The sequence below is a fragment of the Phacochoerus africanus genome, chromosome 15 (genome assembly GCF_016906955.1).
Source record: "Phacochoerus africanus isolate WHEZ1 chromosome 15, ROS_Pafr_v1, whole genome shotgun sequence".
NCBI lineage: Eukaryota > Metazoa > Chordata > Mammalia > Artiodactyla > Suidae > Phacochoerus > Phacochoerus africanus.
In genome coordinates, this window is record NC_062558.1 from 129,659,350 (window position 1) to 129,683,228 (window position 23,879).

The 23,879-nt window shown below is 52.7% G+C and overlaps 1 protein-coding gene across 1 annotated transcript in view; it reads left to right on the forward strand.

The window, feature by feature from the left end:
- The window catches only part of GRK5 (G protein-coupled receptor kinase 5), a 233,664-nt gene extending 229,036 nt beyond the window's left edge, over nt 1-4,628 (forward strand). Inside the window, exons 14-16 of the mRNA XM_047759568.1 lie at nt 701-838; nt 1,485-1,616; nt 3,952-4,628. Of these exons, the coding sequence (XP_047615524.1) occupies nt 701-838; nt 1,485-1,616; nt 3,952-4,050 (369 nt within the window). The 3' untranslated portion in view covers nt 4,051-4,628. The remainder of the gene's footprint in view (nt 1-700; nt 839-1,484; nt 1,617-3,951) is intronic.
- The last annotated feature ends 19,251 nt before the right edge of the window (nt 4,629-23,879 follow it).

The window sequence follows — 23,879 nt, forward strand, 5'->3', positions numbered from 1 at the left end:
CAGGGGGCAGGGGGCAACCCCCGGCCTCCAATAGCAGGACCCCTGGCCTCCAGCAGCAGGACTCTCAGTCTGGGGGCTCCCTCTGCACCCAGCCTGGCATCATCCCCTCTATGAAGCCCTTATCTCCAGAATCCCAGGCTCTCAGAGCCCCCTGGGCAGCCCCCATGACTGACCTTGAACTCCCGGAGGGCAGGGCCCGGGTTTGTCTCTGAGAGTCCCAGCACAGCAGCCCCAGACCAGTGAGATAAAAGAAATCATTGTGGTTACAGTGCCACGTCCATACACAGCCCCTTGGCCAGGTGCTTCCACCATCCCCATTATGCAGGCAAGTAAACTGAGGCCTCAGGGGATGTGTGACTTTCCCAAAGTGCTGAAGCACCACGGCTGGGACCCCAGCCCAGGTCTTTGTGGCTGCAGAGCCTGCGTGCTGACCCACCACCTCTGACTGGCCTCTGATGTGAAGTCTTCCTGGGACATCCCCGTCACAGCCTGTGTGGGGCAGTGACAGCGGGAGGGGGCCCTGAGCTCTTATCACTCCAACTGGGGGCCCTTGGCACCTCTGAGTGAGGGCAGCTCGGGTTCCCAGGGCTAGGGTGGCCCTGGGAGACCTCCCTTGTTTCCCATCAAGACCCCCAGGCCTGGCCGGGGGCCACCAGAGCCCTGGGCAGGGCCCCCGGTGACAAGTGCCCTGCCCTCCCAGCCCCGGGCCGTGTACTGCAAGGATGTGCTGGACATCGAGCAGTTCTCCACTGTCAAGGGCGTCAACCTGGACCACACGGACGACGACTTCTACTCCAAGTTCTCCACGGGCTCCGTGCCCATCCCGTGGCAGAGCGAGGTGAGCGCCACGGGGTCCTCGGCTTTGCCCCGGGGGGAGGGTGCAGCGGGGACAGGAGAGGGACGTCCCTGTGGCTGGCGTCCCTGTGGGCGTCCCTGTGGCTGGACTGGGGCGTGGTGGGGTGTGGAGGGGACATGGTGTGGTGCCGGGTCAGGAGCTGGCGGGGCGGGAATAGGAGGTGAGGCAGACACGGCCTGTCTGGAGGACTCTGGAGACGTTCGGCCGGGAAAGAAGAGAAATGGGGCAGCAGCCGAGTGCTTAAGGGGGTCAGAATTGGGGCAAGTTCTAGCTGGTTCGAGTGAGATGGAAATGATGGGGCAAGGGGGCTGCAGCTTTGGGGTGGAGGAGGAGGTGGGTTCGGGGCTGGAAGATAAGCGCCCCCCCCCTCCCCTCCCCCCCCTCCCCTCCCCATGACCGGCTCTGCTGTCTCAGGGAGGGCGGCTTGCAAGGCTGTCCAGGAGGAGCGGTGGGCAGGCGGGGAGCTGCCAGGTCTCAGCCTGGTGAGATGGAGGGTGGGTGGAGGCCCCCGCAGGCTGAGGACCAGGCTGAGGACGGCGTCAGCCAGGGCTGGCCCGCTGGGATTCCTTTCCACCCAAGATGACCCATGCAGCCGCTCACACCGCCCGTGTTTTGACTGCTTCTCCAGATGATAGAAACGGAGTGCTTTAAGGAGCTGAACGTGTTTGGACCTAACGGTACCCTCTCACCAGACCTGAACAGAAGCCACCCTCCGGAACCACCGAAGAAAGGGCTGCTCCACAGGCTCTTCAAGCGTCAGGTAAGCTCCCCCCACTACCCCCCACCCTGCTGTCCCAGCCTCTGCTCTGGGAAACCCCCAGGCCTGGCCTTTCCAGGAGACAGAGACCAATTTGTGGGCTTGGGAGACCCACAGCAGCAGTGGCCTGGGGGGACAGGTGGCCTGTCTGAAGTGCCCTGAACCCACTGGCTGATGGGTCCCCCACGCAGAAGGGGCAGGCCAGCCGCTTCATCAGAGTCTCAGGGTCCCTCAGCCTGGGTCGTGGGAATGACCTGTGCCTTGGGGGGTCTTTAGCAGCATTTCCGGCCTCCACCCAATAGATGGCAGTAGCACCCACTCCCATGTGTCAATCAAAATGTCTCCATGGAGATCTCTGGTGGCACAGGGGGTTAAGGATCCTAAGGTTGTCACCGCTGTGGCATGTGTTTGACCCCTGGCCTGGGAACTTCTGCATGCACGGGCATGGCCAGTAGTCTCCAGACAGGTGTCCAGTATCCCTGGGGACACAGTGCCCGTGGTTGAGAGCCATTGTAAAGATGGAGGCAAGTTCTGTAGATAAAGATTTGACATAACAAGAAACAGGGAACTGGTGTTGGAGAGGCGATCCCCACAGAACCTCATGGTTCCTAAGGTGCAGCCCCCATAGTTTGATGCTGTGCGCCTCAGCCAGAGGAGACTGCCCCTTGGGAAAAGGTACTCTTCCCTCAGAACCTGTCCTTGGATCAGGGTTGGTGTGAGTCAGGTGGAAGAAATAACCCAGGAAGGACCTGGCAGGTCTTCTAGAGTGAGACCCCTAACCTCCACCCTGCCTCCAGGAGGGTGGCCACAATAGCGCCCCCTCCTGGCCAAGCCCTACAAGAAAGCTTGGCCCCAGCGTTCTGATCCCAAAGCCTGGGAGGCCCCTGGTTTCTTACTTTCCTTCCCCCCTCCCTCAAGGGAGCAGCCTCTCCCCCAAGGAAGATGAATAGGCGCAGGTAGGTGCAGCTCCATCCCCAGGCCGCTGGGAATCGCAGCTCCCTCCCGCTTGGATAACAGGGAAGTGGTGGCCGTTCGTGGTGTTCCACTGTGGACAGGCCCTGGGCTGGGTGCTTTTTGAAGGCTTCTCTTATGTAATCTCCACAAAACCCCAGACTTTCATTCAGCTAGACCTTCATTCCTCCAGTATGTACTGAGCACCTGCTCTGTGCTAGACTATTAACTCAGGACTTGAGAGGCTTCAGCCGGGAAACCACATCCCTCCTTTGGGGCAGCTTAGTGAAGTGTGAGTCCAGGGTGTGCTCCTATCGCCCCATTTCACAGATGAGGAAACTGAGGCCGAGAGGGGTTAAGGAACTTACCCATGGTCGCACAGCTGGTGAGCCCATGAGAAAGATCTGGGATAACAGGGAGGAGGGCAGGGATCTGGCAGAGAAAATGCAGGCGGAGTTTTCCATTTTGTCTAAAAACTTCATGTGAGCTTCACATCCTGTTGTACTCCTGTCCGTTTACTATAAAAATATAATTTTAAAATGCTTCCATCAAGTAAAATTGAAGTTTCAGGGTGTTCCCCTTATGACTCAGCAGGTTAAGAACCTGACTAGTATCCATGAGGTTGCAGGTTTGATCCCTGGCCTCGCTCAGTGGGTTAAGGATCCGGCATTGCCACGAGCTGTGGTGTAGGTCGCAGAAGTGGCTCAGATCCCATGTTACTGTGGCTGTGGTGTAGGCTGGTGGCTGCAGCTCCGATTCGACCCTCAGCCTGGGAACGTCCATATGCCATGGGAGCAGCCCTAAAAAGAAAAAAAAAAAAAATGACCTCTGTCTCCGACATGGGTGGGGGACAGGACGGCCCCAGGCCTGGGACAAGCATTTGCTGTGAAAGCTCGTGGCCCGGGTTCAAACCAGGCCCTGACCCTCCTCAAACGGGCAGCAGCTTATTGAACCACCCCAGCCTCAGTTTGTCCACTTGAAAAACCAGGACGGAAATTCCTGCTGCCCGGAGCAAGGAGGAGGCTGAGGGAGGTGGAAGACAGTGGCCTCGGGGCAGAGCTTGGCACCCCCACCACCATGGGAGCAGACACTCTGGGTCTCTCTTCTCCTGTGGTGTGAGGGACCCTCGCCCACGGGGTGCCAGGAGGGGGCCAGGAGTCCTGAGGACCAGCAGCTTGTGGTCCCCAGGTCTGCACGGGGAGAACGAAAAAGGCAGCAGCAAGCAAGGAAAGGAGCTGCTGCGTGGTCCAGGGCCCCATCTTCCTTTCAGGTTCAGAGGCCCTTGTGGTGTGAGGGCCCCAGAGCTGGACTCTAAATGACCGACTTTCTCTCTCCATCTCTCTCTCTCTCCATCTCTCTCTCTCCTCCCTGCTCACCCCACTCCCAGCATCAGAACAATTCCAAGAGTTCACCCAATTCCAAGGCCAGTTTTAACCACCACATAAATTCAAACCATGTCAGTTCAAACTCCACCGGGAGCAGCTAGTTGCAGCTCTGGCCTTGAAGTCCATGGCGGGACCAGCCTAGACCCTTCTCATTCGAAGCAGACTTGGGACCGGTGGAGCTTCCGCTCTGGCGGGGCAGATGGGACAGCCATCCAGGAGCAGGAGAAGGAGGCGTCCTCTCCCGCGACCAGGGGCCTCCAGGTTCCTCAGAGAGATTCCCACTCAGCTCTGTGTTCGGAGGCATCCCTCAAGCCGAGGTGGATCGGCCGTGTCTCTGTTGAACATTGCAATAGAACTCCAATTGGATACCACAACTTGCACGTATTTTAATAGCGTCATAACTAGAACTGAATTTTGTCTTTATTATTTTTAAAGAAAAGTTTTGTAAATTTCTCTATTGTCTCAGTTTACATTTTGTATATTTGTATTTAAATGAAAGTCAGACTTTGAGGGTGTATATTTTCTGTGCAGCCACTGCTAAGCCATGTGTTTTGACATTTTAGAGGGGGTGGGTGGGGGGTTTACAAAAAAAAAAAAATGTGACTCAAGACTTCCAAGAGCCTCAAATGAGAAAGTGTTTTTATTAAATGTAGAAAATGATTCACATTTCACCTTTAAAGGATTGGGTGTATCCATCTCTCTAACTTTGCCCTCGCATTGGTATCACCATTCTGTTGGCTTGTGGACAATCTGAATTAAGAGCTCAAAGACCCACTGAGACTTCACCCCCAGCCAGAATGTCTTCTTTTGGGGTCCTCGGAGTTGCCGGGGCAGCTCTGTCAAGGTTTGCACGTTTCCTTTCGGGGCATGTGAGGCTGTTGTTGCTTTGGCCTCTGCCTCCTCTTCCTTCTCTTCCTTCTAGAAGGTGGCCGGTACGTGGATCTAAGGATCCTCTCACCACAGTGGTGTCTGGGCCTCTTTCTGAGCAGGTTCTGATTACTAAAGCCAGTGTGTTTTCAAGAGGCTTGCATTTGGGGATTGTTTTATTCCATTTTTAAGAAAAGCATAGCAAAGATGAGTAGTCATGGAAACCCAAGAGCTTGAAACCCTTATGTCCCATGGGAGTGTCAGGGAGCAGTGGTCGTAGGGTCAACCCTGAAGTGTCTGTAGAAGGGGAGAGTGGCTTGCCCAGGGATTCCAGGCACATCCCTTGAGTGTTTACAGGGTCATGAGGTCTTGAGAGCTTCGTGAGGAGCCACAGACTCATTGGCCAGGCGGCATGGATGGATGGGGTTGGCTCTCCAAGCAAAGGGGAGCCCAAGGAGAGGCTGGGCCACCAAAGAAGCCCAAGACAAACTCACTGTCACTTCTGGGAGAGGTGGGTCAGAGCTGAGTTCTAACTGGGCATCTCAAAGCTTCAGGCCCAAGTAGCCCCAGGAGGACTTGGTGGCTTTGCCAGACCAGAGCCTCTAAAGGCAGCCCCCGGGCCCTCTGAGCCTGACCATCCAGCCCCAGGGAGTTGCCAGCCTTCCCCTGCTGCCTCCACAGGGTGACAAGGGGCAAATCCACATCCCCACTCAGACTTGTTCTGGACCTCTGGTCACCTGCCAGGGTCTCTCCCCATGTGTGTGTGCCCTGCTTCCTACAGCGGTGTCTCCTATTAAAATACAGATTCTGGGCTCCACCCCAAACCTACAGAATGGGATCTCTGGGAGTAGAGCCCAGGAATCTGCATTCTTAAAAAGCTTGTCAGGTGGATTCTGCTGCGCGCCCTGCGCCCTGCGGAGTGACAAGCACCGCCTTAGGCGGGTGTGGTTTGGATGTGATCCTCCTAGACCTCCTTCTCCCCGAAGCCTTGGAGCCTGAACTTCTTGGGAGGAGAGAAGCCAGCATGTGACTGTGGCCCAACTCCCGTGCTCCTTCCCCAGACTTTGCCACTGGGTCCCAGGGCACACTGGCAGACAAGGGCCTGACCTTTGCCACTGACCATCCTGAGGCCACTTTACAAACAAAGGCGAGAGAAGAAAAGGTTGGGCCTCCCTCAGACCCCTTAATGTGCGGCATTATTTTCCTCAAGGCCAGCTCTGGTCCCCGAGGCTGCTTCCCTTCCCTTTCTAGGGCTGAATACAAGATGCATACAAACAGCCACACTCAGTTTTGGCCAAGAAGTGGAAAGCTCTTTGACCAGTGTTTTCAGATCCCCAAGGTCTTCCCGATTGTCCTTTCTAATGAAAAGGACAGTCATCTTCCTGAGACAGTCACCGCTCTCCTGTCCAGGAGTTTGGTCATTTTGCCCAATTTACAGCAACCCCAACCTTTCCCCCCTGGTGTGAAGAGACCAGTCTCTTTCCAGCTCAAAGCCTGTCCGTTGGCAGTAGCGAATCCCCAAAGAGCAAGAGAAAACCTAAATCTGCTCAGTGTGTTTCTGCGTGAGAAGCACAGATGCTGCGGCGCAGAGCTCTCCATGGCGCCTAAGATAATGGGAATCTTCCCATTTGCTACTTGTCCCTGGAGCCCCCAGAGGACACGGGGTCAGAGTCACCGGCCTTTGCAATTCTCCTCTTCTTTCTGGCCCATTGCTTCATACAGAGAAAAGGCATCTTCATTGAGAACAGTGCCTGAAAGGCAGCCCCTTGGGGTCCCCAGTCATGACAGGTCCTGTCCCTGAGCCCTCCCCCTACTTCTACTCCAGCTTGTTTTCTATAGCTGCATTTTAAAGATTTTTTAATTAAGAAAAAAAAAAACAAAAACTTTCCACTATCCACCTGTCCAGGCATATACAGGTTGCAAGTGGATTGAAATCTTCTTACTGCACTTGAGCTCTTCATGGAAGAGCCTTTCTTCCTCCACGTGTGACATTTTCTTACCGGACCTTCGCTGACTTCGTGCCTTTGAGGTGAGACGCAGGGTCTTCCAGAATCGTCTCTGCTTCCACTTCAGGAGACAAGCCGCGGTCCCAGTGGGACAGAGGTGGTCTCTGCCATGATCACCATGACCCGTGAGTGCTTCTCGAGCCTCTGGGAAGCTCTCATAAGTTCACGGTGACCCAAGCCCACCTTCACCGAGGATGGCACCGCCACCTGCATCAGCTCATCCTCTGGTCTTCCCAGGCTGGGCACATCACTTTTTAAACCACGATGCTTCTTGGGAGGGTGGCTCACTTGCCCAGGGGCTAAGAGTTGCTCTGTCTCAAGCCCCAGGAAGGCTTATTTCCTGAAATGCACGGCTCTTAGCAAAGCAGAGCACTCGGGCTTGGAGGCCGTGCTGCTCAGAAGCAGGTGGTGTGGCCTGGGGTATGCACACTTCTTGGCAGCCCATGGGGGCAAATGGCAATTCTGGGGACACATATGTGGACATGGCCTTAGCCTAGAAGGCACAAGAGGGACACGGCTGCCTGCCCTTGAACCTAGCAAGCCCTGATGATGCTGAGGACTTGCCCTCTGAGAAGCCAGGGGTCCCCATGTCCATGTCCTTTCCCAAAGCGTTTCCCACCAACTTTCTCATGCAAGTTGTGGGCCCTGACCTCAGTACCAAGGGAACCTGGCATCCCAGGCCTCGTCAAAGGGAACAGCAGCCAGGGGGACCACCGGAAGTCCACCGAGATGAAGAGGAAAGGCCAGTCAGAGTGACAGCTGTCTCTCCTCTCATGCTGCTGTGTGCTTGAGCATCCGAGGGCCACCTCTCTGGTTGTCTCCTATTCGCTAGCTCCACGTTCTGCAATAGGACTGTCTAACAGTCCAACCTTTGTAGGGAAAGAGTAGTGTGACATCTTTGCGCATTTCCATGTGCCAGAACTGTGAGTCATCAACAGCAGAGAGCTGCTGCTTTCTGATCACAACAGACCACGATGGTGAGGCGATGGTGACAACTTTTACAACCAACCAGCCCAGCTACTGAAGCTCCAACAAGTGTGGGTCAGACGCTGCTCTGGCGCAGCAGCCTCATCTGTTCTAACTTTCTTTTGTTTTTTTTTTTGTTTGTTTGTTTGTTTGTTTGCCTTTTGTCTTTTTACGGCTGTACCTGAGGCATGTGGAGGTTCCCAAGCCAGCAGTCGAATCGGAGCTGTAGCCACTGGCCTACACCACAGCCATAGCAACGCGGGATCCGAGCCTCCTCTGCAACCGACACCACAGCTCACGGCAACACCACACCAGAGCCTCAACCCACTGAGTGAGGCCAGGGATCGAACCTGCACCCTCATGGATACTAGTCGGGTTCAGTAACCACTGAGCCACAATGGGAACTCCTGCTCTAACTTTAAAAGCTTGTGCTGGGGACACTGGTTAAAACATTTGAAAAGTTGGCTCTCCTTAGGAGGGAAAAACACCTCCCCAAAGAAGAATCTCGATGTCTTTTCCTAGCCCATCAATAAGTCATTTTTGTAATAGATTGAAAGCAAATGTTCTCAATTAGAAGAGTTTAGTGGCTGTTGGCAGTGATAAAATAATAATCCTACTAGTATCCAAAGGTTTCTATTTTGTTTTTCAGGGATATTTTAACATTGATGAATAAAAATAGTTCCATTTGGGAGGTCATTCCTGAAGATGTCGGCTTTTGTTCTCCTGCTGCTCTGAACCTTTGTATGTTCCGTCAAATATGTCACAGTGCTGCTGTATCTAGATCGAACCACTGTTGTTGTTTTTTTTAAGAGAAATAAATTCCTTAATGAAAATACACTGCATTTCTTTCCTTCCGCTGTGCTGTTCTGTTCCTTCTGCAGAGGCCAGCTGTCTACAAGATGCCAGGACCTGCTGCTTCAGTCTTTGAATTAATTTTAATCTCTCCTTTGGGTGGGTGGGTGGGTGGTTCAGCCCCACCTAAAGCTGACCTCACCCTATGCATCCTGACCTGTCCACTCTGACCTGTCCACAGATGGCCCAGCGCCAGTAGGCGGGGCCTAAGGAGACCGCCTAATCTCTTTGCACGTTGACTGGCTTCTGATCCCAAACCCAGCAGAGGGCTCCAGAAGTGTCCTGCCATGTGGTACCATGCAGGAATGGGGTGAGAGGGCCTGAGCCGCTGCTGATACCCTGATGGCCGGGCCCCTCCACCTGCTTGTACCTGACAGAGGCCGTAACTCAGAGGTGGGCTCCTCATGCTCTTCTGGCCGTTTTGGCCACACAGAGCCAGCCACATGCTAGAACTGGTCACTAGCCTCAGACTTCAGGGTCCCAATCTAGGTCCCAAGACCCCGTCTGCTTGGCTTTGTGGTGCAACAAGCAGGGCTTTGGGCTTGAATCCCTTACTGACCCTCAGTATGAGCCTGAGTGGCCACTTAACTCTGAGCCTCAGTGTCTTCATCTGTACTGGGATGACACCTGCACGGCGCAGGTGGGTTCCAGAAGATTCGGGGAGGGGGCATGTGTGATACCCAGAATAGAGGACTTTGCCCTGCTGTCTTTGGACCCCTTTTGATCCTTGACCTCAGGACAGGGTGGGGGTCCTAGACCCACACTCATCAGACCCTCAGCCCAGCCCAGGTGCACTCCCAGCACCTGGCTGAGGGGAGACCTTGAGCTGGGGGTCAAGGCTCCAGCCAGCCCGTCTCACAGGGAAGGTAAGAATTGGAATATTACTCCCCCACTCCTGCTCCCAGAGCAGGTGTCTTTCCTAATGAAAGAAAAGGACTGAGCAGGATTCTGCTTATAGGGGGGCTTAGGAATTTGAGAGGGGGGCTGGTGAGCAATAGGGCGGGCTGGGGAACCTGGTCAGCAGGAGGCTGAGGGAGATTCACCTGGAGAAAATGGGGTGAGGGGAGGGAGCCCTATGAGCCTCTGAACAGGGGCCCCCTCACAAGGACGGGGACCACCCTTCCTCACAGGGGCTGTTCTCTCTCGCTGGCCATAGAGCTTCCTCTGGGTCTTCCACCACCACGCAGAACCCTCACCTGTCTCAGCTGCCGTCTTTCTGGGACAGGGGCTGTGGGAGAGAAACTCCAGCCCCATGGCCCCTTTTCGGGGAATGGGTGGGCTGGGGGACAAGCCGCACCCCTCCCGGCCCTGCCCCCCCATCATCCAGACAGCCATGGGCTTGGTAAGTGAGGGACCAAATGGCCTCCATTTTCAGAGGGGCTCAAAGTGGGCGCCCAGGGCACTAAGGGCCTGTAGGCCACTATCCCTCTGGGAAGGGATCCATGGGGCTGAGTGGCATCTACCTGCCACCCCTGGCGACTGTGAAAAGGAAGGAGAGGGAGGCCCTCGGGGATGGGCACCCAAGCTGCAGCAGGTCAGGGCTCCTGGGGACAGGGGCGGAGGACCACAGGAAGGAGGCCCGATCACTGGGCTAGCAGGCAGGTTCTCCCCCTTCTCAGCCCCCATGGTAGTAGGTGTTTACTGAGCACCTGCTATGCCGGGAGCTCTGGCTCACAACCAAACCAGATAAAGCCCCTGCCCTCTCCAGCTGGCGGTCCAGGGGGCATTAGCCCCCACCCCCACTCCTGGCATAAACCAGGGGGCACAGAGACTTAGGCCAGCTCCTCTCATATTTCAGAAGCGTAGCTTCACCTGGGCGTTTTGGAAACTACAGGTTCTGATTCAGTACACGCCTGGGTCAGGCTCCGCACTTCTAACAAGCTCACTTCTAACAAGCTCCCAGGAGAAGCTGCTGGTCCACAACCTGCCTCTGAGGAGAGAACTTTAACCTGGAATGTCAGGCCAGAGTCTGTAGTCAAGCCAGGGTCTCCATTCCCTCCAGGCCCCGCGTTCAGAGAGAGAAACGTCTTCTTAATACTCAGGTATATGTATCCCGCCCATGAGGGAGGCTCATACTAGTGATTCTCAAAGTCTGGTCCCCGGAACAACAGCTGCAGCCTCCCCGGGAACTCGTGCAAATTCTCAGCCCCACCTGGGTCCACTGAATCAGAAAATCTGGGACTGGCTAAGAGGCCCTCCAGGTGATTCGGGGGCCACTCAAGTGTGAAGACTCCTCATTTACAAAGTGCATTCAGCTTGAAAGCTCCGGGATGCGCCCACAGGTCCGCCGGGACCGCCGGGTCCTCGCCCCAGCACGTGTTAGCTGAGGGGGCGGGGCCACGTCGTCACGTGGCCCAGGCTCCGGCCTATAAAGGGAGGGCTGCGCGACCCCCCCGCCCCCCCCCCCCCGCCTTTGGTCTTTGGAGAAGGGAGCGAGGAGGCAACGTGTTGTCCTGTTGCCTTATATTTTAGATAATGAAGTGATGTGGGGAAAAACTACAAGGAGAAAGCTACAGTGGGCGGGAGGCTGGGGAGAAGCCAACTGGGAAGGGAGAAGAGGGGGTGAGGGGACCGACATAAAATCCGGGCTTTCTCTGAGGGAGGCTGTCTTGCAAATTTGGCTTTGGAAGCGGGGGGTCAAAAAGCAACTTAATGTAGACAGATTTTTTTCCTTCAAAAGGGTTCTTTCAAAGGGTGGAAGAGGGGCTCTTGCAATGTTGCAGAGAAAGTAGCTTTGACCCCTTGCTCTGCGAGGGCTCGGGGTTATGTGAAAAGGGGTTTTCATTATGGGGGGGGCACAGACAAGACTTTTCTCACCCCACTCCCCTACTCATGTCTTTTTTTCTAAAGGAACCCTTTACCCTGAGGCCGGCGTGTTTGTGTGCTGGTTCGGCCTGAGGGCAGGTTAGGGTTCAAGGAAGAAGGAGACAACCAAAGATGTGGAGACAGGCGTTTATGTTCAGAGGGGCCAGTGAGGGCCGACAGTTCAGCGAACCATTTGCGGGGAAGGATGGGAATTTTGGGGGTCTGTCTGGCCTCGTCCTAGATGAACAAGTGGGGTGTCTGTGGGTCTTAAGTCACATGGGAAGGGAGATTCTTTACAATGAGCTGTTTGGGTTTTTTGAACATGAAAGTGAGGGCTCTTTAAAGTCTGTTTTTCAGGAGCCCCGGGACTGATAAAATTCAGCACTCACCTGTAAATGCTTTAGATGATTATAAACTAATTTTTTTAAAGCATTCCGTAAAAATAATAAAAACCATGTGGGTACACAGCTGGTGGCGTAATCACACAGAACATTCTCAAGTGACTTTGAACTGGAGCAGGACCCAGGGGTGGGGAGGGCTCTCAGGTACAAAAGCCCCTCCGTATCCTGTTAATAAGGGCCTTGGTCTCCCAGGCTTTCCCTAGGTTCCCCAACGTGGACTCGGGCAGTCGATAGGGCAGTAGTGTTGCAGGACTCCTAGTCTCCCCTGAAGGGGTGTAGGAAACCATAGTTCTCAGAAACTAAGGCACTGGGGGGAAGACACTACGAGCCGACCACAAACACGTAGACCTCACACTGGAACCCGAAGCTTGAAATTCTGGGGACATCGCCCTGTTTGCCTCACCACCGACCAATCAGAAGGAAATGACCCTGCAGCCCTCACCCCAAACTTTGCCTTTAAAAACTCTTTCCTGAAATCGTTAAGGAACTTGGGTTTTTTGAGCATGAGCTGCCTGTTTTCCATGCTCCACCCTGCCGTGTAAGCCTTTTTCTCGGCTCCAGGCTGAAACTCCAGTTTGCTTGGCCTTGCTTGAGCACAAGGCACACAAACTTGGGTTCAACAATAGCAGGGAGTCCCTTGGGGCCCAGACTCTGGCCTCCAAATACCATTTCCCACTAAAAGGGCCTAGGACTCCTCGTGAAATGGCTGATTCCTCCCAAGAAAACAAACCTATCAAAGGCTACTAGAAATTTCCCATGCCCAAATAGGGGACAACTAGAGTGTAAGGATAGTAGATTAAATCACATCAAGCCAGGAGTTTGGAATAATATTCACAAGTTTTTAAAGAAAAACGTCATGTTTAGAGGAGCCTAGAGAACTAATACATTATCTTTAAAAAGTAGTAAATAATGGGAAAGAATTACAGTCCCGTTTATCATCCAGTAGGTTTCATGCCAGGGATGCAACGATAAACACACTTTATGTGGATTCTCAGAAACTCTCCACCACCTCGAAAGAGTTTGAATACACACATGATACTCATCCATAAATTGGGAAACTGTGGCTTCGAGCGAGTAACTTAACTGAGCTCTCCCAGCTGCATAAGTGGAGGGGCTGGGATTTGAACCTAGGCAATTGGGCTCCAGAAGTTAGTTGCTTAACTACCAGGTAATGCAGCTGCTGCAATGGAGACACTGAGTTTCCCAAGCAAAGGCAGAAAGCTTCAGAAAGGCCCCACAGAGCCCGAGGCTCGCTGAGGCTTCTGTGTCTAGTCTAGGTTACTTTATGGAAGAATCAAGCTTCACTTCAAGCATGGAAATATTTTACTCGCCTGATAAAATGGGCCTGGCACGCAGGAGAGATTTTAAAAAATTATCATCCCTCCCTTTCTCGTCCTCCCCCCTAAGGCAAGAACAACGCACATGACCACATACACGAAGCCAAGCCAGAAATCGCCGTTTGCTATTCCCAACATCAGCGTCCAAGTTTCTGCAAACCTGAACACTTGTCGTTGGCTTGGGCAGAAGCCTCATCTGGATAAACCCTCTTGTGCAGATTTTGGTAGTGATATTTTGAACACATGTCTACACTGGGAGCCCTGAATTCCTGATTAGGGCCCTGCATAAACTAGCTAAGCACTATGAGGGTGTAGGCTAAATTTGACCTCCACACATCCATTTATTTCGCTGTTTATTCCAGAGTATTTCAAAGTAGATTACACACAAGATCACATCTGAGTAAGGCCAAACCTCAGACACCCCCCCCCCCCCGCCCCCGTTCCAGTACTATGGAATTTATCAAAGCCTGAGAAAAGCTGAACTTTTGCCCAAACTCAAAGCAAATAGATTTTTCAGCCAATGGGAGAAAATGCATGCAGCAAGCCTGTGAAAATTGCCTTTTAAAAAAGTGGGGTTTTTGTGGAACACAGAGTTGGGTCTTTGAGAGCCAGTCGAACAATCTCTTAACTAGTATGTTTGTACCACTCACACTTAAACACATTCACGTTAGTTATGAACCATGGGTAGATCGAAACCTAACCATCCTTGTTAGCTTTTCCATTTAGTCCATCCTTCCTTTTCTGCTTTCTATGGGTTTAATGGAACATTTTTTGATTCCACATAACTCTTCTGTTATGTTCCCTCCTAAAGCACTTGTAGTCGCCATGGGGCTTACAGTATAAATTGGTCACCCTTCAAATATATTGCTCTGAGTCCTGCAATGATCTTAAAACATGTTCCCCATTTCTCTCCCATCCTTGGTGCTAGGGTTACTGTGCTTTACGTGCTATAAGCATACAGGGCATTGTTGCTATTTTTGCTTTAAAAATGCAGTTGTCTTTGAAATTTTAAAAAAACCTCATTTACCCTCACTTATTCCTTTCCCAACGTTATTCATTTCTCTGCATGAATCCAAGTTTCTAAGCTATGTCCCATTTTTTCTGCCTGAACTTATGTCCTACGGAGTAAGTCTGACAATGAATTTCCTCATTTTCTGTTTGAGAAGGTCTTCAATTTTTTCTTTTAAGTGTTTTGCTGGGCATTGAATTCAGGGTTGACTATTTTTTCCTTCAGCACTTTTAAGATGTAACGTCACTGTCTTCCTGCTTGAATGGTTTCTGATGTAATTTTTACCTCTGTTTCCAAGGAGGTAATTTTGTCATTTCTATCTACCTTTAAGGTTTTGATTTAGCATTTTAAGATATGCTTCAATGTGTTTGATTTGGGTATTTTTGTCTTGCTTCAGGCTTACTGAGCTACTTAAATCTGCTTCTCGCTGACTTTTGTCATTAATTTTGGAAAATTCTGTCTTTATTCCTTTTAAGCATTCTGCCCCAGTCTCTCCTCCTAGGATTCCAATTATGCATGTATTAGACTGTTAAAAGGCCATTTTCCTCCCTCTTTTTCTTCTTTGGGTAATTTCTATTGACCAATCTTCAACAGGGACACTTTGCCCAGCTGTGTTGGATCTAGTGATGAGACCTTCACCTGTTACTAGTTTTGACTTCTGGCCTTTTCGTTCAATTGTCTGCTGAAATGATCTACCTGATCTCCCATTCTCCAAATTTCATATTGTTCAGTTATTTAAAATTCCCTAATCCATCATCTATCAGATCATCCTATTGGATGCTTGGTCTCTTTGGGGTGCAGTTTCTTTTGCCTTTTTGTATGCCTCAGTTTCAGAAGCTGGATACACTGTTGACGGCAGATCCTGAAGTAACTGGTAAACAGTTGTGCCATCCCTCCCTGGGCCTTTCAGGGTGTGGGTTGTGTGTCGGCTGGGGTGCAGAGATTATTACCTTCAGTTGCCACAGACTTCCAAAAACTCCTCAGGCAAAACCGTACATTTAGGCGTGAGCCGCTTTGCCAGAGGAACTTTCTCAGTGGGTCCTCCTGGCATGGATTTGGTCTCCTTTGTACTGCCCTCCAAGGAGAACCTGTCCCAACTCTCTCCTAGCTGGATCACTGTTTTTGCTTAGTGCTTTTAATGTGGCGGGGGATGCATCTCTCATCTTCTCACTAACCTTGGGTCTCAGCAAACCCTGGGAGCATGGATCTAGGGAGAATGGCTCCCACCTGTTCCTGCCCCTCCTCCAGCTCAAAAGCCAGGCCTGGCTCTATTCCCACCTCTCCCCTGGGCTTTTTTCCTAGTCCCTTCCCCCAGCTGCAAAGAGTTCCTGAGCGCCTTACAGCTACCTTACAAACCTTCCCCTTAGAGATGAAGGGTTTTTCTTAGGGAGACTGAGGAGCTGGCTCTCAAAGGAGTTTCCACAGTTGAGAGTCGTTCCCTTCCCATGTGGCCCCTAGGGAAAGCTTTCTCAGGGGTCTCCTTGTCTTCCCAGTCAGTGTCTGGTGGGATCCTGTAGGAAGAGCCTGCAGGAAGGTGTTTGCAGCCCCAGCAGCTTCACACTGTTTTTGGCAAGTAGCTAACGTTTTCTAGCTTCGTTTTCCTGCCAGCACGTAAGTGGCCAGAGGCATCCGCCCACCAGATAAGCAGATGCTTTAGGTCCTGCCTCTCTCCCCAGGTTTCGGGCTAGTTGCTTGTCCCGCAACCCCGGTTCTCTGGGTTTGGGAAAAGCTTTATAGTTTGCCCAGCTCCGCTCCTCCTGCAGGTGGGAACTATGCCCTGCTCTCTGTAGCTCTGCACTGAGGCCAGAGGCTGGAAAACACTTTCAAGGCTCTAAGGTGTGTCAGATCCTGACTGTGGGTCAGGCTTCCCTGCGGGAACTCGGGCTGATTTGCTTTCCCCAACTTCTGCAGTCAGTGTCAGGGACACCTGACCGGCTGAGACTTCCACCAAGGAAGAGCAGAGGGCAGCCCTGAAGTGCCTCTGCGTGCTGGAAATTCCGGGGGGAGGGGGTGCTCCTGGCCGAGTGGAAGCCAGGGGAAGGGGCTGGGTGAGCCAGGGCCAAGAGGAGAGGAGGGGCTTCCTCTCCCCACACCTGCATCCTTTAATTCATCCTCAAAAGGCAGAGCTTTGAGCTCAGTTTAATAGCCCTCTAACGGGTTTTTCCCCTTATTGTGACACGAAGAGTCAACATTCCTTCCTTCCCCCCACGTCGAGGGTTTGCCCCAGAAGAAGAGAACGAACACATCCTTCCTTGATCCCCATATAGAGACGGGGCGGGAAGGAGAGGGGACGCTGAGAACAGATTAACCCAGCCGGAAGTAAACTTCAAAGTCCTGCCAGAGTCTCTATCCAGCAGGGGCTCTCAAGTGCCAGGCCTGCTGGGGGCCAGCTTTACCCCAGGACCTCCCTCCCCTCTCCACCCATGTTTCTCTGTCCAGGAGCTGGAGAAAGACAGGCCTCTGGGCATCACTGTCAATACCCAGAGGAGGGTGGAAGACACTGTATCACAGAAGGGCCCCCTCCTGGTTATGGATTCAGGTCGTCTGGCTGAGGATCACTTTCTGGGAGATGTGGGGGCTGGCCAGTAACGGATTACTAGCAGTATGGTCAGGCCATTTAAGACGTCTGTTCTGGGGTTTCCGTTGTGACTCAGCAGGTTACGAACCCAACTAGTATCCATGAGGACTGTGGCTTTGATCCCTGCCTTGCTCAGTGGGGTGGGGAGCCGGCACGTTGCTGTGAGTTGTGTCGGCTGGCAGCTGTAGCTCTGATTAGACCCCTAGCCTGGGAACCTCCATATTCTGTGGGTACAGCCCTAAAAAGCAAAAAAAATTAAAAAGGATGGCTGTTCTCTGTACATCTGCTCAACCACCCCCTGCACCACTCACACGACTAGCCAGTCTCTTAATTATAGAGCTTAATTAGTCCCTGGTAACAGAGCCCACCTGCCATGAGTTCCCCTTATAAAGAGTAGCCTCCTTCTCCCCGGGGGCAAACACTGCTGTCCTGTCCTCCCCGCCATCTGCTGAGCATATGGGGGTGGGGGTGGGGTCGCTCCAGGACCCTTCTTGTATGATCCCCTATCAATCCATAAGCCATTGGTGTCTCTGTCTCTGAGCCCTTGAGTCTGGAAGGTGGGCAACTACAAGGCTTGCAGGCCTGCTCGGTGCAGCCCAACGCCAGTTTACACACACGAAGGCAGGAAGAGAGTCTGGAGGAGGCATGCTTGTGTGGGGGACTCTGGGCACCGTCTAGGGAGAATAACAGTACAAGGGCAGTCATGCTAAAGCCCTCCCTCAGGGAGAACATTCTAAGAAACTTGGATCCTTCTGGGTACCAGGTTCCTGAATTGCCCTAGTGGGTGACGGTGGCTAGGTTGGAAAAGGAGGCCCGTCTCCTGTGGTGGCTGCCTGTTTGGCAAGTGGGGGATGTGGCTCTGGGGCCACTGCCAGGGAAGGGTCAACCCTGAGACTAGGCATAGGCCTTGGGGTATGTCCTTGGGGAGCCCTCTGGGAAGATCTCTGTGGATCTGTGGGTGTTGGGGACACAGTTCAGGCCCAGTTTCAAGCTGTGTCCTCCCATCCTGTGACGGGAGTCCTTCTGTGGCCCCTCCTTCAGGAAAGTGTTCCAGATGCAGGGCCTCGAATGGGGAGAGGGAGGGATTTGGGGTCCTCCTCGCAGGCCCTTCCGCTGAGGCTGCCTACTGGAAGTGGCAGCATTCGGGTCACGCTGGACATGGGGCAGGAGCCCAGGACAAGGAAAGGAAAGAGCCTGGGGAGGGGCCTTTAAGCATAAGACAGCAGCCTGGTGGATGCACCCTCTTCCCCCAGCCCTTAAGATCCTGAAAAAATTGAGCCTTGAAGGGCAGGAGGGTGCAGAGGGACCACTGGGTCCGGAGGCTAAGCTGACCACGTGGCTCCTCTAAGACCCTCTGGCTTCCCCATCACCCACCACCTCTCACTTCAGGCCTTTGCACATGCTGGGCCCTGGCCTGCACCATCTTCTGCTTCTATTAATAAACTTCTTTCACTAGACTTTTGAGAGGTTTTAGGTTTATGAAAAAAACTGGGCAGAGTTCGGAGAACTGCCCTATGCCACTCCTGCTCCTACCCACCCCCACCGCAACTCCACGACAGGGTTCCCCCTGTTGTCAGCGTCTTGCATTCATGTGGTACTTTGTGACAATGACTGAGCCAATAGTGATAGAGTAACTGCAGCTCACGATTTACGCTAGGGCCGTCGCCCTGTGTTGTACAGGTCTGTGGGTTTTGGCAAATGCTTGATGTCGTGCTTCTACCAGGGGGGTATTTTTCAGGATGGTTCATGGCCTCCAAATGCTCTGCTCCCTCTACTCGTCCATCCTTCCCCAGCCCCTGTGACTTTCTTTTAAGTGACTGTTAATACCCATTTTTCTCCTTGACAGTTTGCTTTCTTTTGATTCCTTCATCATTGAAACTTTGGCATGGGCTGATTCCATCTATACTTGCAGGAAGTCATTTAACTTTTTGAAACTTGTATTTGACAATGGAAGGACACCGGGAAAGTGACAGCAAATGGGGTGTACTTTTCCGCCTACAAAGAAGTGGTGGCTTTGGTTTTTTGGGCTTTATTTTAACTCTCAAGTGATCGGTACAACTACCCAGCAAGGCAGGGCCTGCTACCCCATTACAGATATGAGCAAACCATGGTTTGCTTGCTTAAATGACTCACCCAATGTCACACAGCTAAGAAGTGGCAGGGCTGGGACTTGAACCCTGCATTCTCCAGCAGCAGAGGCCTGTTCTCTTTCAAGCACAACCAGAGTTGAGCCATCATAGTGTTGCCTTCAATCCGTGAGCTGTTTTTCCTCTGCAGTCTCACCATGTCTGACACTTGGCTTTGACACAGCTGGCCAGAGAAGGCTCCGTAGGCCCACCTTCCCTCACTGCCCTCATGGGCTCTTTGCCAGGATGACCATTGCTTCTGGTGGCTTCTTTCATGCTGGGGACCGAGGGGCTCATGTGGGACTCCAGAATCAGAAGGCCTCTTGGAAGCCTGGACCAGGCTCCATAAGTGGCCCCAGGCCACTGCAGACCTCACCTGTCGTGTGGCACAATTCCCCCTCCCCAGACAGTCGGCTTCTCTCCCTGCTCTCACCTGTCCACCTCGCCCTGGACCTCAAACAGCTGGGCCTCAGAGCCTCAGCTGGTGTCTCCTGACCCCACCCAGTCTCTCCAGGTCTCCCTGCATCTGCTGCCAACTGCCCAGCTCTCCACGTGTCCCACCGCAAATCCCGGAGATGGGCTTGATGCAGAATGGGAGTAGCTGGCATCCAGTGCCTGTTGGGAATAAATTTGCTCCCCAAGGCTCTCTCCCTATGCTGGCAGGCCCATTCTTGGTCAGTCCCTGCTGCCCCACAGTGGGAAGGAGGGGGGTAGGGAGAGTGGGTGGGCATCACATGATGGCAAGCGTAGCCAACCCAGGGCTGTGGGCAGGTTCCTGGGCTTGGCGCCTGACCACTCCTCCTGTCCCTACCTATAATCCCACCTGCCATCTGAAAGCTGGGAGGGTGGATGTGTCACAGACAAGATGCAGGACTGGAGTCCAGTGGGGTCTCCTTAACATGAAGCTTATTTTCCATCACTCTAAATGTTTGTCAGTGGACTGCAAGGCAGAGTACCAAGTGCTAAGTTTTCAACTGACTTTCCTCACCTCCCAGTCACACTGCACAGCCCTGTGAACCCATTGTAGACTTCTGACACCAGAATAGATCTGTTCTAAGCTGCTAAGTTTGTGATACTTGGTGTCAGCAGAAAAATGACACCGATGCAATACTCTATCGATATATTCAATACCGGAGGTCTTAGACTCGTAGTGGGCTTTACTGTTTCCCAAGCATTTCACATCCTTGTCTCCCTAACTAGATTATACATTCCTCAAGGATGCAAACTCTCTTCTAATTCTCTTGCACCCCAGTCTCCCAGCAGGTTCCTCATCCTCGAATCCCGAGGGCCTGCATTATCTAACTCCTCCAGGAGGAAGAAGGGAGAGAGCAATGTTTATTCAGCACACTTAAAAAAGGGGGGCAGGGAAGGGAGTAAAAAGGAAAAAATCTGTTTTTTAAAGTTGCACATTTTGTAAGTCCTCCTGTTTCTCTTGTTTATTTCCCTTTGGGCTTTGCGGGCTGTCAGTAAAGTTCCATTTGAAAACCTCTGTCCTTTAAGCCAAGGGAAACACAGAAATGGGACCACATTGCCCACACTTGGCCGGAGAGAAGAAAGAGCCAGGTCTGGAAGGAGGTGGAGAGTGGGGCTTGGAGCCAAGAGAGTTGGGTGCAAGACCAGCTCTGCCACCGACCGGCTCCATGAACTTGGACGAGTTACTTGAGTTCCCCAAGTCAGAATCTCTTCTGCTGTAAAATGCATGCAAGCTTCACCCCACAGATGGGTAGTGAGCTCTTACTTAGCATGGGCCGGGCACTGTCCCTGGCCCCAGAGATGAACAAAGGAATGACAAAGGTACAAGTCCCTGCTCTTAATGGGGCTTACCCTCTAGAGGGGTAGAGAAACTAAGACAAACGCATGTTTAGGGGAAACAAATGTCCTTCAAGCAGTTTAAGGGCAGTGCGTCCGCTATCGTGGCATATTCAGCCAAAAGGTAGTATTGATACACACAACTTGTGTGGATCCAAAAGGAATTCTGAGCGAAGAGAGCCCATCTCTAAAAGTCACGTGCTGTGTGATTCCACTTCATGTCCTTCTCAGCGTCAACACTGCAGAGACGGGGAACAGAGGCCGCCCAGCGTTGGGGGGTGGGTGTTACTGAAAAGGGCAGCATGAGAGAGCTTTGGCAAGGGACCATCTCTGTATCCTGGCTGCAGTGGTGGTTTCACAAGTCTACCCACGTATTAAAAGTGGCCTAACACTGCACACACATTGGACCAATGTCAATTTCCTGGCTTTGATGTACTCCGGTGACATAAAATGCTGACATTGGGGGGAAACTGGGCGAAGGGTGCCTGGGACCCCTGTACTTGTCTCTGCAACTTGCTATAAATCTATAGTTATTTCAAATTAAAAGTGTAAGAATATAGGAGTTCCCGTCATGGCGCAGTGGTTAACGAATCCGACTAGGAACCATGAGGTTGCGGGTTCGATCCCTGGCCTTGCTCAGTGGGTTAGGGATCTGGCATTGCCGTGAGCTGTGGTGTAGGTTGCAGACCTGGCTCGGATCCCGCGTTGCTGTGGCTGTGGTGTAGGTCGGTGGCTACGGCTCTGATTTGACCCCTAGCCTGGGAACCTCCATATGCCATGGGAGCGGCCCAAGAAGTGGCAAAAAGACAAAAAATATATATATAAACTAAAGCAGGGAGGAAGGCTTGGCACTATGTGGGCCATGGGTGATGAGATTTTACGGTATAAACTTCAGGGCAGGGGGTGACGGATGTTAAATGCCAAGTGCCATGAACCTAGAAATGCTGCAAATACTCAGTAAATGCCAGTTTATTTTTATTAGAGAGCTTAGGGTTCTGTTTAAATGCTCCTTTTTAAAAGTTTGATATATCGCCGTTATTTTAGGTCTAGAACTTTTGGAGATGGCACTGAAATATTGACAGATGACCTGCTCTGAGGTCCAGAATTTCAAAGTAAAGCACAAGGCAGAGACGCGGACGGTCAGGGCTGGTGAGGGTTTGGGGCCGGGCAGGGCTGTTGAAGCTGGTGTCCCTCGAATCCCATTGCTAGGACACAGCTGCCTCTCGGCCCAGACACGGACTCCGAGCACAGCAGGAGCCTGTTCTCCTAAGGGTCCCTGAGGTCAAGACCATGCTCACATCATAGACTTTGTTGCCGAGAAGGGGGTATGACCTGCCAGCCCAATGGACCCCCATTTTTGGGGCGGGGGGGGTCTTTTCATGCCAAAACCATCTCCTGGTTCACTGTTTGGAGCTAGTTTTAGGGTTTGTCCCTGTTTTTGTTAATCTGTTCACTAGAAAGCCAGGTTCTGAGGGCAGAACACACAGCAAGATGTGTGTTTTGCCCAAACTTGTTTTAGCAGCAGAAACTCTTCTCCAAAACAAAGTCCAGTGAGGCAACCAGTTGTATGAAGCAGAAAACCTCCCTAAATTTTCTGTGATCATGAAGAAAGGGCTGCTTCTCCCTTTCAGTGTCATGCACAGCACTTTACAGTTTATCAGCTCAGCTCCAAAGGGTAGGCAGACTAGACGAGCTCTTGGAGCAGGAAACTGGGAGCAGAGGGTTCTGTCATTTGCCCCAAGTCCTGTGGTTGGTGAGCAGTGGGGCCCCTTTCCTCCTGTGTCCTGCACTGAACCCCATGAAAGGGTGGATGCGGGGGCGGTCTCGTCCCTGCAGCCCTACACACAGGGTCCGGGGACGCATGTGGCTGAAACACCCATGTGTGCTCCGGGCAGTCAGGGCCAGACGGTCTCCAGCTGGGGAGACCCACTTGGTTCCAGCCTTCGGTCTGTTGCCGGCCACCCAGGGACACTCATGGCTCCCACATTCCTTCAAAAGGGTGTTGGCCTCTGAGGCACAGTGGCCTGTGCGAGGGGCCTTTATGAATGAAGATCATAACAGTTAACGAGATCAGGGCAGTGCTTAGCCTCCGTTTCTCAATCATCCCAAACGCCCAACTGTCTGGGTGTTGCTATGAATTATCCTCATTTCACAGATGGGAATACTGAGGTTTTGCAAGAAATGAACCTACCCGAAGTCTGACAGCCAGCAAGTGATAGAAGCAGGACCCCAAACTCAGGTCTGAGTCCATAGGCCTCGCTCTTGAATTTTTTGGTAAAAAATTGTCACACAACAACCCCCCTTCCTAGGAGAAGGGTTTTCCTGCAGGTTTTGTTCTCCGGAGCTGTTCCTCGCATACACATTCCTTTACCTTTCCTCGGGGGAGGAGGAGGGCTGTGCGCTCACCCGTCAGTGTCTCCGAAGGTGGTCTTACAGCAGCAGGTGCAGGATGTTCTTGTCACTTTTATCTGCTCAGTATTCTGTACATGTGGCCATAAAGATTCTTCTCATTCTTCCGTAAATGATCATTTAGGTGGGTTCCAGAGATATCTTTCCCCAAGCCCTGCTAAGGCCAACACCCTCCTCAGCCAACATGCCTGACCGCCTCTTGTCCAGCAACGTGGCCACGACCCCTCTCTGGGCTCCTCATCGAAGATTCCTTTCAACCCTAACGACAGCCTCTGATGCTTCAGCTGGAGCAGGAGTGGAGCAGGGATTCCCAATTCCCCTGGCATAGGTCAAAGGTCCTGCGGGAGGGTAGGAGGGCCGGTGAAGGGTCAGCTGGTCCATTTGCCGCCCTCAGGCCTGGCTGCCCGCAGACCCCCCCTCCCAGAGGAGGCCCCCCTTTGGCACGCTTCTCCCTTAGAAGGAACACGTGGCACATGCAGGCGGCCCCCGGGTCCCGATCACTGTTTTCCTGCCTTTCCTCGTGGGCCTCAGCCTCTGATCCCTCTTTTCCATCTCATCACCTCAGGCCACCTCTCCCTCCTCAGGTCCTCTCCGCAGAGATTGGAGCAGGTGGCGGCCTTGTTCTCCAGGGTGCGTGCTGCTGCTCCTGGGAGGTGGCCTCAGATGGCGCAGGGACTCTGTTGAGGGAGGGGGTCCCGATAGGCAGCAAGTCTGTGGCCTGTGACAGGAGCCGTTTGGACACGAAGCAATGGCAGGACAATGCAG